This window comes from Otolemur garnettii, unplaced genomic scaffold (genome assembly GCF_000181295.1).
Source record: "Otolemur garnettii isolate 467f Iridium unplaced genomic scaffold, OtoGar3 scaffold00055, whole genome shotgun sequence".
Classification (NCBI taxonomy): domain Eukaryota; kingdom Metazoa; phylum Chordata; class Mammalia; order Primates; family Galagidae; genus Otolemur; species Otolemur garnettii.
The window spans coordinates 3401601-3415562 of record NW_003852450.1 but is presented as its reverse complement, the minus strand read 5'-3'; the positions used below and the strand labels follow the sequence as shown (position 1 = coordinate 3415562).

Here is a 13962-nt window from a genome sequence, read left to right as displayed (position 1 = left end):
TGGGGATTCGAACCCGCCACCTTAGGTGTATGTGGCTGGCGCCTTAGCTGCTTGAGCCACAGGCACCGAGCCAGAAAAACATTTAATTCATTCGTACATTGCCATTTTCTTCATGGCATTATCCCCATAAACTTGGACCAACAAGTCCCTGATTTCACTTCCACTCTTGCCAAGTTTAACAAGAAAGTTAATGTTTGTTCGTTGCTCTAATTTAAGCTCTGACATTCTTGTGATGGCACACAAAAACACACAATAATGATGAATGCCATTCTGCAAGACACTGCTACATGTGACATGAACAAAGCTATGAGACACTGATCTACTAAGATTCTGAAATGTTATCAAGTTGTTTGTAAGCACACAGTGACAAGTTCATGTGCTTGTTAGGCCTTGTATAAAGGTTCCCTTTTCTCCAGATCCTCATCAACACCTGTTATCTTTTGACTTTTTGAAAACAGCCATCCCACAGGTGTGAGGTAACACTTCATTGCTGCTTTGATCGCATTTCCCTGATGACTAGTGATGTTGAGTGCTTTTTCATATACTTCTTGGCCATTTGTATGTCTTCTTTGGGAATATGTCTATTCAGGTCCTTTGTCCATTTTTAAACTGGGTTATTTGGAATTTTATTTTTTTGCTATTGAGTTACATGTGTTCCTTATATATTTTGGATATTAGTGCCCTGCTGCATTTGTCCCCAACCTTTTTTACACCAGGGACTTGTTTCATGGAAGATAATTTTTCCACAGATGGGGGTGGCAGTGGGTGGGACAGGAGGCAGAGTTCAGAAAGAGATGCTGTGCGGCCCAGTTCTTAACAGGCCATGAACAAGGCCATGGACTAGGACAAATCCTTGGCCCGGAAGTTGGGGAACACTTATTGGAAATATAGTTTGCAAATATTTTCTTCTATTTCACAGGTTGCCATTTAATTTTGTTGTTTTCTTCTCCATAGCTGCTTGATCTCAAATCCTGGTGCTACCAACTCTACCACCTCTCTAGTAGTCTTCAACATGGAAACTCCATAATTCATTTCATTTCTCAAATTCACTTGCCATTTGTATTGTCACCATTTATGCTTAAATTACTGTAAAAGCCTTTCTTCTTCTGTAATCTGTAATAGAAATGACAATACTGCCTTCCTAAAGCATATCACTCTTATCATTTTTATACTCAAATTTTCTTTTCTTTCTTTCTTTTTTTTTGAGTCCAACTATCACTCTGTCACCCCAGTAGAGTGTCACGGCATCATCATAGCTCACAGCAACCCAACTCCTGGGTGCAAGCAATCTTCTTGCCTCAGCTTCCCCAGTAGCTGGGACTATAGGCACCCACCACAATGCCCAGCTAATTTTTTTCTATTTTTAGTAGAGTTGGGATCTCACTTTTGCTCAGGCCGGTCTTGGACTCCTGAGCTCAAGCAAGACTTGGCACTCTCTACACTGAGACACAGTTCTTTACGTGTCCATCTGCTTTTTGAAATGCCCTTCCTGGATAGGAAATGTTTCTTCCTCCATCCAGCATCCCACATTCCTAATAAAGCACCTGGCACATGGTAGGTACACCACTATTGGTTAAATTAACAACCTAAACAACCTGCTAATACTCTTTCCAACCTTATTTCCCACTGCTCTACACATGAATCCTTTGGTATACTAGCTATTTCCAAAACCTGCATAAGAATTCGAAATTTCCTTTCTTTCCAACCTGAGATCTTCTCCTACCTCTTTTTCAATTTTTATCCATCTCAAAGCCTACTTCAAGGACTCTTTCTTGACCTTCTTCTTCTCTGAACATCTTTGACTTAGGTCTTTATTTCCCCTATAACTTCTATTGCATTACTGAATACATAAAAATTATGTAATCAAACGTGTTGTTTAAATACAAGCGCAATTATGTGAAAAAAATCTTTGCTTAAACAACTGAAAGCAATTTATTGAAATACAAATAGAGGTTTCATTTGGGTCATGGGCTCTGGCTGATTTGGATTTTTTTTTACTTCATTTTCCTTAACAAGCAGGGGTGTTTTGTTTAGTTTGAGAGTGTCTTGCTCTGTTGCCTAGGCTGGAATGCATGTCTCAGTGCAGCCTTGAACTCCTGGGGTCAAGTGATCTTCATGCCTCAGCCTCCCAAAGTGCTACAATTACAGTAGCACAGTGAGCCACTGTGCTTGGCCATGAGCAAGCTTTAAATCTTTTGTTATAAAAGTATTAGAAAACTGGCATACCTATTTAATAAGTTGTTCTGTTTCTGCCATCTTGAAAACTTGTTAAGTGACAAAACTTAAAAAATTCCACCATCATAGGAGACACACACTAAAAGGAGGCAGTGTAGTATAGGAAAGGATCCAGTTTCTGGAGTAATACTGCTTAGGGTTTAAAAAAAATCATAGTTTTGCCACTTGCTAGCTGTCTAACCTTGAGCAAACTCTCAATTTGTTGTTCCTTAGTTTTCCCCTACATTTATCTGACAGAGTCATTGTGAAAATAAAAATAACCCATGTGAGGTGCTTAGGAAAGTACTTGGTTTATAGCAAACACTCAGATTAACATCAGATACGGGCAGCAACAGTTAAAAATGGAATGGCTGTTAAAATCACTGCACTTGCAAACAGAAAAACTGTATTTAAAATTAAACGGTTGTTTCTGTATTTGGGTTGCCATATCTTGGTAAGTGGAACTTGTCAATTGAATAGTTGGGGATACATTTGCACTGGACGCTATTCAAACTGCACCTAATCTGGCCCCATATTTAATTACATACGTCTCTACTCCACACGTGAACATGTTCTCAAAAGCTATCTAACACAAATCAAGACTTTCAAACCCTAAAGGGCTCAGTTCTGTTTCACTAAGTGTCTGGGCTTATTTTCTAAAATAGGGTTTTCAGGCCAAATGTTTCCCAGAAACCTAAGTGACAGAATGGAGATGCGGAATTAGAAGACTTGCAGTTATGTCTTGGCTTTGTTACAAATTCAACCGACTGCTTTTCAGTCAGTCAAATTTTGAGACATTTGTTCCGTGAAACATAAAATGAGAAGAGCTGCTTGTTTTCTTATTTCAAAGATGGTGTACGAGGTGTATACAACTCACATATCTGAGGGAAGATACTGATGTTCAGTGCTACTGGGCTCATATGATCAATTATAAAATACCTCGTATCTCCTTCTTCTACCTGCTTTCTCCTCTTTATTCCCATTAACATGTAATTTATTCCTAATTGAGTGCACTGTAACTTAAATGTGAATCAAATTAGAGTATGAAGAAAAGGAACCAAAACAGGACCTACCATTCAGTAAGTAATATTAGAGCGTGTGATAGCTAATTCTTGTGTCAGTTTGTCTAGGCCACGAGGTGCCTAGTTATTTGGTCAAATATTATTCTGGATGTTTCTGTGAGGATGTTTTTGGATGAGATTAGCATTTAAATTGGCAGACTGAATAAAACAGATTGCCCTCCCTAATGTGGGTAGGCCTCATCCCATCAGTGGAAGCCCTGAGTAGAACAAAAGACTATCTTCCCCAAGTGATAGATTCTCCAGCCTGATGACCTCTGAACTGGAGTTTTGGCTCTTTTAGCCTACCACCCTTTGGAACTAAACTCAGCTCTGCAGATTTTGGACTTACCAGCCTTCATAATTGTGTGAGCCAATTCCTTATAATAAATTTATATATTTATATATCTCCATATATCTTATATATATTTATATCTATCTATATCTCCTTTTGGTGCTGTTTTTCTGGAGAACCCTAATATAGAACAATATTATTATACTGAATCTGCAGATAAACTTGAGAGGATTCAGATCATGCTTGGAAAGAAAGGTAGGGTTTTTCTGACAACAAAGGCCATATAGTCTATATCAGTGGTTCTCAACCTTCCTAATGTCACGACCCACAGGTTGAGAACTGCTGGTCTATATGTATATTCTGAAACCTCTGGTATTTATGGCTGAATCAAAAATATGCATAGAGTTCTTTCTAACATACACCCTTTTCTAGTGACTTCCTAGCATTCATTTGGCTTTATTAGATGAGTCACTTACACAGCTGAGAAACTTCCTGTATATAGTGAGTCAAGAGGGATGGAGGAGACAAGGGCACTGAAGTTTTTTCCTTGGGTAATTTGGTCACTGGATTTCATGGCATTTCATGGAAAATTTTTCATCCTTTAACCACAGCCTTAGATCATGTCAAAAGCAGGCCACTGTCTACAAAAGGACAAGGATAGGCAAGAAAAGCCTCATGTTAGACAGTGTCCTGAGGACAGAAGACAGATCACCTAAAGAAAAAAGTTAAATCTGGAGATAACAGGAAAAAGTGAGGAGCTCAATTATACCACTAGTGATAGCTAGAGAAGGTGAATTAGGGAAATCACCTTGGAATAATTTGAGCTCAATAGTAGTGATAAAGCAGCAAATCCTTATTTACTGATAATTGGCCTTGCCTGACCTATAGTCCCCTCCCTTGCCTGCACCACTGGACTTATTTGGTCACTCAGCTTCTATTCAAAGACAAAGGCCAGGACATTTACTACCCAAGAGCTGTGTTCTCAGCCCTCCATTGGGTTTCTCTGAACACCCTGTAGGGAATTATGTTTTCTTTTTGGCCAAAGACCAACTCAAGTGGTTGGAGGAGCATCTTGTCTCAAATACAGAATCATCTCTAGGAAAGGGCTACGATAATATCCATGTTCCAAATAACTTTACCAAACGGGTAGCATCCAAATGATAAGACCTAATTATTTTTAGTATAATCATACTTCCATTAATGTAAATATTTTATTTTTCCTCATATTAACTGCTTCACTTTACTGATAAGAGCATAGAGAAGAATCAGTTATATTTCAATTCCTTTTAAAATTAGTTTCAGGCCCGTAATGTTCACCAATTGGAAGACGAAATTCAGAATGCTTGAAGAAGCAGGTAAATCCTGAGTCAGCAAATGGGAAAAGAAAGTATATTTAATTTTTACAAAAGTCCACATCTCCAAGCAGTATTTGGGATGTTACATCAAGTGCGTATTTGGTACTAGGCAGCTGGATCTAAGCAATTGATACTAGTAAATTAACAGATAAACAGAATATTTATCTTTATTTTAAAAGAAGGCTTTTTAAAAATAAAGTCTATGTTTCTACAATATTCTTGAACTATCAGTATAGAATAGTACTTTTACAAACTCACATTAAAGGCCAACGACTACCATAAATACCACTTGGTCCCCATTTATTTTGTGATTTTTGCTAGGATTCAAGCCAATGGAAAAGAAACTATTTCTTCACATACATGAAATTTGCTTCACTATTTTTTTCAGAATCATTTTAACCAAAAATCTGCCTAAAAATGGCAATACGTTAGAGAACTAGAAGGTCTCAAAAGACTGCAGTTATAATACCTGGCATTAAGAAAACAACCACCACTGAAGGCTTGGCCCCCTTTTCTCTGATATTTGGCCTCTGATTTCTGTCTTAGGACAGCAATTTTCAAAGTCTGGTGGTGAGTTTTAGGATTATGGAAAGCTAACAGAGCATACAGAAGGCCAGGATCATTTAAATAGGAATGGTCTCAGTTTCTATATATTTATATATTTTTTTGAGACAGGGTCTCACTCTATTGCCCAGGCTAGAGTAGGGGTATCACCACAGCTCACTGCAACCTCAAACTTCTGCCTTAAGCGATCCTTCTGCCCCAGCATCCCGAGTAGCTGGAACTACAGGCATGCCAACATGCCCAGCTAATTTTTAAATTTTTTGTTGATATGGGGTCTTGCTAAGAGGCGCAGGCTGATCTTGAACTTCTGGCATCAAGCAGTCCTCCCACCATTACCTCCCAAAGTTCTAGAATTATAGGCATAAGCCACCAGGCTTGACTGGGTCTCTGGATCTTAACCAAGTTTTCCAGCAAGTTTCCAAACCAGGCTGATCAGAATTACCTAGGAAACTTTGAGAACACCGCCCACTACATTCTGAGACTTCATTCCTAGAAATTTTGATTCAGCAGGTTTGAAGTTGGGAACCCCCCCCCCCCAAATTTTAAAACAATTTTTAAAATTTTAACAAATTTCCCAGGTAGTTTTGATCAGACAGATTTGGGAGCTACTGACTAAGGACACTTATTTATAGTCTATCAAAAACTTCAGGTCTCTAAGGATATTCATAACTCTGGGTAGTTATAAATTATGAGCCTAGAGAGAATTTAGCCAATTAAACTGCCAACAAGTGATTTGATACTAAAAATCCTGCCCAATTTAGTAGTTAAATTACCTAATGATTTTCTGTCTATTCACTCTCCTCCCCTAGAGCAAGGCCTGCATGTAATATTTGCTTCCTACAGCTAAGTCCTCATAAAGTTGCTCTGGTAAATTCTCTGTTAACAGCTCCCTTTTCCTGTTCCATTCAGATTCCCAAAGCTGCAAAGAACAGACTTACTTCAGAGTCCCAGCAGCATTATGCATTAAGACATCAACCCAGAAACCTGCAAACCCACTCCAGTGGTGGGGAGACACCAGACAACTCTAATATGAGTGTTAAGTTCTTTGTGGAAGAAAATGCTCTCATTGTACAAAATCGTTTAAAACCTTGACTATTCTTGAAGCAAAGAGAGGGTTATTTATAACTTCAGAAGTCTTAAAAATAGTGATTTCTGTGTCACCTTGAGTAGCCCCAAATCCACAGCTGTCCAGACCCCCTCCTTCTGCATCCCAGAATTAGTAGATGTTTAAATTCTAAGACAGAAAGAATCTGAAAGCAGTGGCCTATAAAGAATTTTGGGAAATAACATTTGATGTCATTTCTCTCTCAATCTGAAGTCATGCTATCAATGTGCATCAGATGGAAAAATAATCTTATAAGTAGGTGAGAATTACTCTGAGTGAGACCCTGTCTCTACCAAAAATTAGGTAGGTGTGGTGGCATGTGCCTGTAGTCCCAGCTACTTGGGAGGCTGATGTAGGACTATCATTTGAGCCCAGGAGTTTCAGGTTGCTGTGATGTGATGCCACTGTACTCTACCCAGGAAGACAGAGTAAGACCCTGTCTCAGGAAAAAAAAAGTGACAATTATAATCTTAAAAATACAGATGCTGATTTCTAATCCTTCCCACAAAATTCCAGATCACATATTGAGGGACGATATGATCTTTCTTATATAGAAGGCACTAAGTGGGTCATATGAGACAGCAGCAAGTCAAAGCCAACATCCAGGAAAAGGAGAAATGCACATGGGTCCCAGGTGTCTTTTCTCAGAGACAATGGGTCTCCTTACTGGACAGTTGGCAGGAGACAGTTCAAATGTAATTAACAAAACTGCTGGTGGGCAACCGAAGGAAAGAGATGGAAAGACCTCTTAGAATTGGCATGGAAAACAAGCCAAACACTACTAGCAGCAGGCCCAGCTGGAGGAGGGCTTGGTTTGTAGATTGATGTAGTCCCCATGAGTGGACAAAGACATGATATCTTCTCTGGTATTGCTCATCATCTTTTCAATGAGGACTCTAAAAAAGAAATAAAATTAAGCCTGAGAAACTAGATGGAGGAAAAGGAGAAATGGCAGACATAAGGTAATCACCAGGCAGCATTCCATAGAGCCACAAGGTTTAAATGACCCTTTGGTGCTCAGTTAATCTCAGGAGAGAAGACAGTATCCCTGACTTTTAGGAGCTGGGATTCCAGTGGCTCAGTCTTTTCTTGTTTGTTCAGAAACAAGAAAAGAAGATCCATGGGGCTTCAGTGGAAGATGAATAAATCTGCATGCCTATCCCAGAATACATGAGATACTCACCTCATGGCCTCATTAATATTTTTGTTCTCCTTGACTGATGTTTCTGTCCAACCTGTGAAACCATTCTCTTTACTGAATCGGTCAATCTGGTCCCGGCTCACTGCCCAAGGTGACAGATCACACTGACAAACAGAATAAACAAAAGGCAACACTATAAATTTCCTGGTAATAGAAATATGACTTAGACCCCTGTGTATTTAAAACATTTTTCTACCAATGGCTAAGAACACCAGCAACTAAAATCTATAGTCACCATTCTTTCCAAAGAAAGTCTCACCCTCAACATCCTTTGAAAGGAGGTAGAGATGACTCTGCTAACCTGAAAAGACGAAACAGATGCACCAAACCAGAGAGCATTTTAGATATGCTTACTCTCTGACCATAGATAGAGGCTAGAGACCATTTCTTCAGGTTTGCTACATACCTTATTGGCCAGGAGCAGGCAGGGTACAGGCTCTCCATTGGGCAATGTGAGCTTGCTGTCCAGGTCCTGTTTCCATCTCTGGCTGTTGCTGAAGGTAGTGGCATTGGTAACGTCAAACATAATAACACAGGCAGAAGCATCTTTATAATATAGTCGTGTCATAGAGGTGAAGCGTTCCTGCCCTGAGGAGAAAGAGGAGAGTTCCTGGGAAGGAGATCCTAAGAATCCATGTCAGCACCCTCTCTGAAACCTTTTCTCTCTCCTTTCATTGTGGAAGAAGGCAGTAAGCACATGTAGCAGAGGAAGCCGCTCACTTTCCCCCTCTGAATCTTGGTTTTCTATCTATCCAATAAAGGGATAATTAAGACTGATCATCTCCAACGTAGATTCTGCACCTGGATTGCTTAAGTCTAGATCTCTGTTCTGCCACTTAACTATCTATGTGACTTGGGACAAATCAAGCTGTCAGGGCTTCCTATTTCTTATTTGTAAAGTGAAGATAAAAGCAGTGGTTTTATGATAAAGTTGTGAGGATTAATGAATCAGTGAATTTAAAATGCTTAGAAGAGCACTTGGCACATAATAAAGGTTTCCTATTGTTATTATTGTTGTTCTTTTATTCAGAGTCTCACTTTGTGGCTCTCAGTAGAGTGCCGTGGTCATAGCCCACAGCAACTTCTAACTCTTGGGCTTAAGTGATTCTCTTGCCTCAGCCTCCCAAATAGCTGGGACTACAGGCACCTGCCACAACACCTGGCTTTTAAAATTTTTTTTTGTAGAAACAGGGTCTCACTCTGGCTCAGGCTGGTCTTGAACCTCTGAGCTCAGGGCAATCCACCCACCTCAGCCTTCCAGAGTGCTAGGATTACAGCTGTGAGCCACCACACCCAGCCAAGGTTTCCTATTATTATTGTTTCTATTTCCTGGGGGTCATGTTTCTCACCAAGGTCAGCTTTAAACACAGAAAAAGCATCCTTCCATTGCTGTGGAGCACCCACCTATGGTCTGGATAATCTCCCACCTGGTCAGCCCCTCCAGCCACACAGACTGCTCCAGATCTCTCAGGGGAAAACATCTATAAAAGCTCTATTCAGCTCATGTATCCTCAGAACGGCCCAATTATTCCAGCTTCAGAAAAAATAATTTCTGGTTTTCTGCCCTACTTTTTCTCTGAGAGTTTTCTGGTCCAACTAAAATTTCTTCCCTTGTTCCTATCCAGCCTTCCCAGCTTACCTGCAATATCCCACAGCTGGAGTCGCACCATCTCTGAGTCAGACCACTGGAGAACCTTCAGAGCAAAGTCCACTGAAAATACATATTATACTTTAATAAAATTTCCCTTTATGAAAAATCCAGGGATAAGCTCAGATCAAATATGAAGTTACAGCCCTAGGGACATACAATTCCAATCCCATTTATTTATTTTCAATTCCTCAATTGGCTGAGATGAGTACACAGTCATCTATTAGGTGTGGGACAGATAATTCATACTTGTGCTCCAAAGGAGTCTCTAGCTTTCACTCTCCTGTTAAGCAAATTTATTTGTGACTATTTTCCTCCAAGGCTGGGGGAATGAAGGTGAGAATAATTTTGAAAACAACCCCTATTCTCAGGTTAAACAATTTCTGGGAGATTTAGGGGGTTTTCTCAGGGAAGGGGTGATGGGGGGGGAACGGGGGAAATGAGATAAATGTGGTCAGTTTTGTATCTTCCACATTCAATTTCACTGTTGGTTTCTAATCAAATTGTATTATGAGAAAAACACATCCTGGTGACTTCTACATGATCCATAAGGCTGCAGAAATCAAGTTGGGCAAGAATAGGATAAACGGAAAGGTCCCAGAGGATTCCCAGGAAGAAGACACTGCTTTCATGATTCCTAAGAGTTGCAAGGGATGTAATCTACCAAGTCTGTAAATGCTGAGATCCCAAAGTTAAGGCTGAAATAGTATTCCAGGGGGAAAGCTTTTTAATAAGGAGAGAAAGAGAATAATTCCTGAGGTTTGGAAATAGATCCTTACACATCTGCAAAAGAAATAAAAACTATGGGAAATAGAGAAGAAACACAGAAAAAAAAATCACCAGAGTTAATTATATTCCTTACTAAAGGAAAACTAGAGCAATTGCTAAAAATTAACTAGCAGAACACTTTTAACCCAAAACCATGAACTAGGAGTGGGGGGCAGAGTGGTGAGGAAAAGTCTTTGAAATTTTAAACTCCTTATTTTGCCAAATGTTGTTAAGGAAGGTGTTTTAATGGCAATGTAAATGCTTTTTAATTTTTTTTAAACTTCTATACGAACACCAGCATACATTTTCAAGTTTTCTATTAGTATACAAGATTCCCGCCCCCCAAAGCAAGTTCTTTTAATAGAGATAAAGTTTAAGTTACACCTATCACCAGCTCTTCCTAATTAAATACTGTCTACTTAACAAAAACAAATTTCTACCTCTGAAAAAAAAAGGTGAGTCCAAAGGCCCTACCTGGGAAAGAAATGAACTCTTGGTGTTCCCTTCCTCCTTCCCTTTCTCAGTTTGAAGGGAAAGGGGGTGAGAAGATTCTTCCAAGAATTCCTAGGTTCCCTTTATTTAAGGTATCAATGAACAAAAGTCACAGCTCATAAGCTCTAATGAGCATCTGATTGCATAGCCAAGGGGATCCTTTGGGGGATTCTGTGTCCTCCCTACCCATCTACATCACCATAACAAAACTAGAGTTCTTGAGACCAGTTCCTAAACTCTTCCCTTGAGCCAGGTTAAACACCTTTCGGTTCCTTTTCTATATAGCTGGTCTGTAACTCCTGGAAGAGGTCTGACAGCAGCCTCCACCGGGGTTTCTAACCAGGCCCCAGTCTCCGCTGCTTTTGTTGATTGGATAGATTCGCCACTCACAGCTTGAAAGGCTGCAGACTTGAGTTCAGAGCGCGCCGCTGATAAACAGCAATTGTTGATTCTTATCCTTCCTTCCCTATTTCTCACCTTCACACCATCGCCCTATCTCTTATCAGGTAGTTTGCTCTGGCTGGGAAAACCTAACAGGGAGACTCAAGAGAGGTGTACAGATCAAACACCCAGCACCTACTCCCTCTTCTAGGATCCCAGACTCCTACTTCCTGACTCGAGGAAGGACCCAAAGGACCCAAATTCCTCCTCCCCCCCGCCCCCACCCGGGTCTACAACTCGAGTCTGCGTCGGAGTCCCAGTCTACCCCCAACCCCCCGCGACATCTCACCTCCCACCGTGGACTTGTAGTGTTTGCTGAAGCTGTCCTGGGAATATCGCTGCACCAGCGACGTCTTGCCCACTGCGGCGTCCCCCACCACCAGCACCTTGAACAGGTGGTCGCGGCTGCTCATGACTAACGGGGTGTATACTTTTGAGGAGGAAAGAAGTGGGGGAAAGTCGCTTGTTTAACCCGTTTGTCTCCGAACCCTCTTCACACTGAAGTTGGGCATTCTCACCCACCGCCTTTGGGTGCTGCTTTGACCAGAAAGCAAAAAAGGAAACTTTGCGCTCAACCTATACGCGCTTCCTCCCCGCGCGGCCACAGCCTGGGTGGGGCGCAGGGCGCGAGCTCAGAACCCCCGGCTGTTCGCACCTTCTCACCCTCCACCCCCTGATCGGCCCGGCTGCCGAGAAACGAGACCAGGCACACTCCCACACCCACGGGGGCTTCCCCCGAGCGGCTCCAGTCAGCGACTGACCCGGGCCAGCTCACTACACGGCTGTGGCTAGAGATACTGCACAAACCAAACTGTAGGGAAGGAGCAGCCCACACCTCGATTCCCTGGACCCGTCCCGCCCCCTACGGCGTGGTCCCTCTCGCCTTCCTCCTCAAGCGTCACGTGCAGGTTTGCTTGGAGCACTACATTTCCCAGCTTACCTCGCGGTAAAGAGACGCTACCGAGTGCGGAGACTCCCCGCGTGGCCTTTTGGGAAGTGTAGTTCTTCACTATTCGTGTTTTAAAATAATTATAGGTCAGTAAATATTTAAGAGATATGTTCAATATGCTCTCATCTGCCTGAATCCTTTCCCAGATAGTTTTCTCCTATCTTTAATCTTTGGAGTTAATGTTAAAAATCATTCCATCCATCGTGCTCCAAGTGAAGTCCATTTTTTATTCCTTCAAAGAGAAAAAGTCCAGAACCTTGTGAACATGATTCATATTTTCAGTATGACCCAATACCAGGAAAATTCAGGGAATCTTGACCCACGAGACTAATCCTTAGGAAAAACAAAACTATGCCAAAAGTTACAGCATTTAATAACTGGCAATAGCAATAAAGATAGGAAACAAGAGACAGTTCCTCATTCACACTTCCACAATTCCCATTTCTAGCCCCCCTATTCGTATATCATTTGTGCTGGAGGCGAATGTGCCATATGCTTGGCTGCTGTTGCTCAAGAATAGTCGTAGAACTACAGTCTGCAAATAATTTTAATTTTCCAGGCTGTAACTTTTCTGACCTCCCTGTCCTTAGGCAGGATTTGGCAAGGCATGAGCTAAACGGCAAGCAAAGAGAGCTCCATTTGCTATGCTTTTTCCGGGAATAGAAGAGGAGCAGCAGGGCTGTGGGAAAACATGTTCTGTGAGGAAAGAACATCAGCATGATTCAAAAACACGTTTAACCCAAAGGTTTGCTACCCAGGTGTAGGAAGCTAGGCTAGGTTTCTCATCTTTAAGGCCCAACTTAAATATCGACTCACTTATAAACATCTCCTTTACTGAAGCCTTTATTGATCACCTGTAGCATTGACATTCTTTTTGAATTTCTTTTGTGTTTCACTATGTTGTCCAGGCTGGCCTCAAACTCAGTTTATAATTCTTTAACTTATAAGCAAACAGCATGTCTCAAAATAAACAGGGAAGATTTTTCCTTCTAAATTTTGACTTTGGCCCTGGTCGTCTGTGAGAGGAACTACTTTCCCAAATTAGCAAGGTGGGAAGTGAAGATTCAAGATGGAGGCTTGGCGCCCGTAGCTCAGCGGTTAGGGCGTCAGCTACATGCACTGAGGGTGGAAGGTTCCAACCCGGCCCCGGCCTGCTAAACAGCAATGACAACAACAACAAAAGAAAAAATAGGCAGGCATTGCATTGTGGCGGGCGCCTGTAGTCCCAGCTACTTGGGAAGCTGAGGCAAGAGAAGCCCTTAAGATCAAGAGTTTGAGGTTGCTCTGAGCTGTGAGCTGTGACAACTGGGCACTCTACCGAGAGTGACATAATGAGACTCTGTCTCAAAAAAAAAAAAAAAAAAGATTTAAAATGGAAGATTAACAAGTTTTTGGTACTCTGTCACAGAGTTTCTATCTAAGGAGTAATCATTTCTGGGCAGTGCCTCTGGCTCAGTGGGTAGGGCGCCGGCCCCATATACTGAGGGTGGCGGGTTCGACCCTAACTCGGCCAAACTGCAACAAAAAAAATAGCGGGGCGTTGTGGCGGGCACCTGTAGTCTCAGCTACTTGGGAGGCTGAGGGAAGAGAATCTCCTAAGCCCAGGAGTTGGGGGTTGCTGTGAGCTGTAACACCTGGGCACTCTACCGAGAGTGACATAGTGAGACTCTGTCTCAAAAAAAAAAAAAAGATTTAAGATGGAAGATTAACAAGTTTTTGGTACTCTGTCACAGAGTTTCTATCAAAGGAGTAATCATTTCTGGGCAGTGCCTCTGGCTCAGTGGGTAGGGCGCCGGCCTCATATACTGAGGGTGGCGGGTTCGAACCTAACTCAGCCAAACTGCAACAAAAAAAATATCGGGGCGTTGTGGC

The 13962-nt window shown here is 41.6% G+C and overlaps 1 protein-coding gene across 1 annotated transcript; it reads right to left on the bottom strand.

Moving 5' to 3' along the window:
• Positions 1-7167: 7167 nt before the first annotated feature.
• Positions 7168-11985, bottom strand: RAB29 (RAB29, member RAS oncogene family). Its single transcript, XM_023514584.1, has 6 exons — positions 11977-11985; positions 11431-11571; positions 9432-9503; positions 8199-8380; positions 7775-7896; positions 7168-7487 (listed from the first exon to the last, which is right to left on the bottom strand). Exons 2-6 carry the CDS (start codon positions 11552-11554, stop codon positions 7373-7375), a joined length of 615 nt encoding a protein of 204 aa, XP_023370352.1. The 5' UTR covers positions 11555-11571; positions 11977-11985; the 3' UTR covers positions 7168-7372.
• Positions 11986-13962: the final 1977 nt, after the last annotated feature.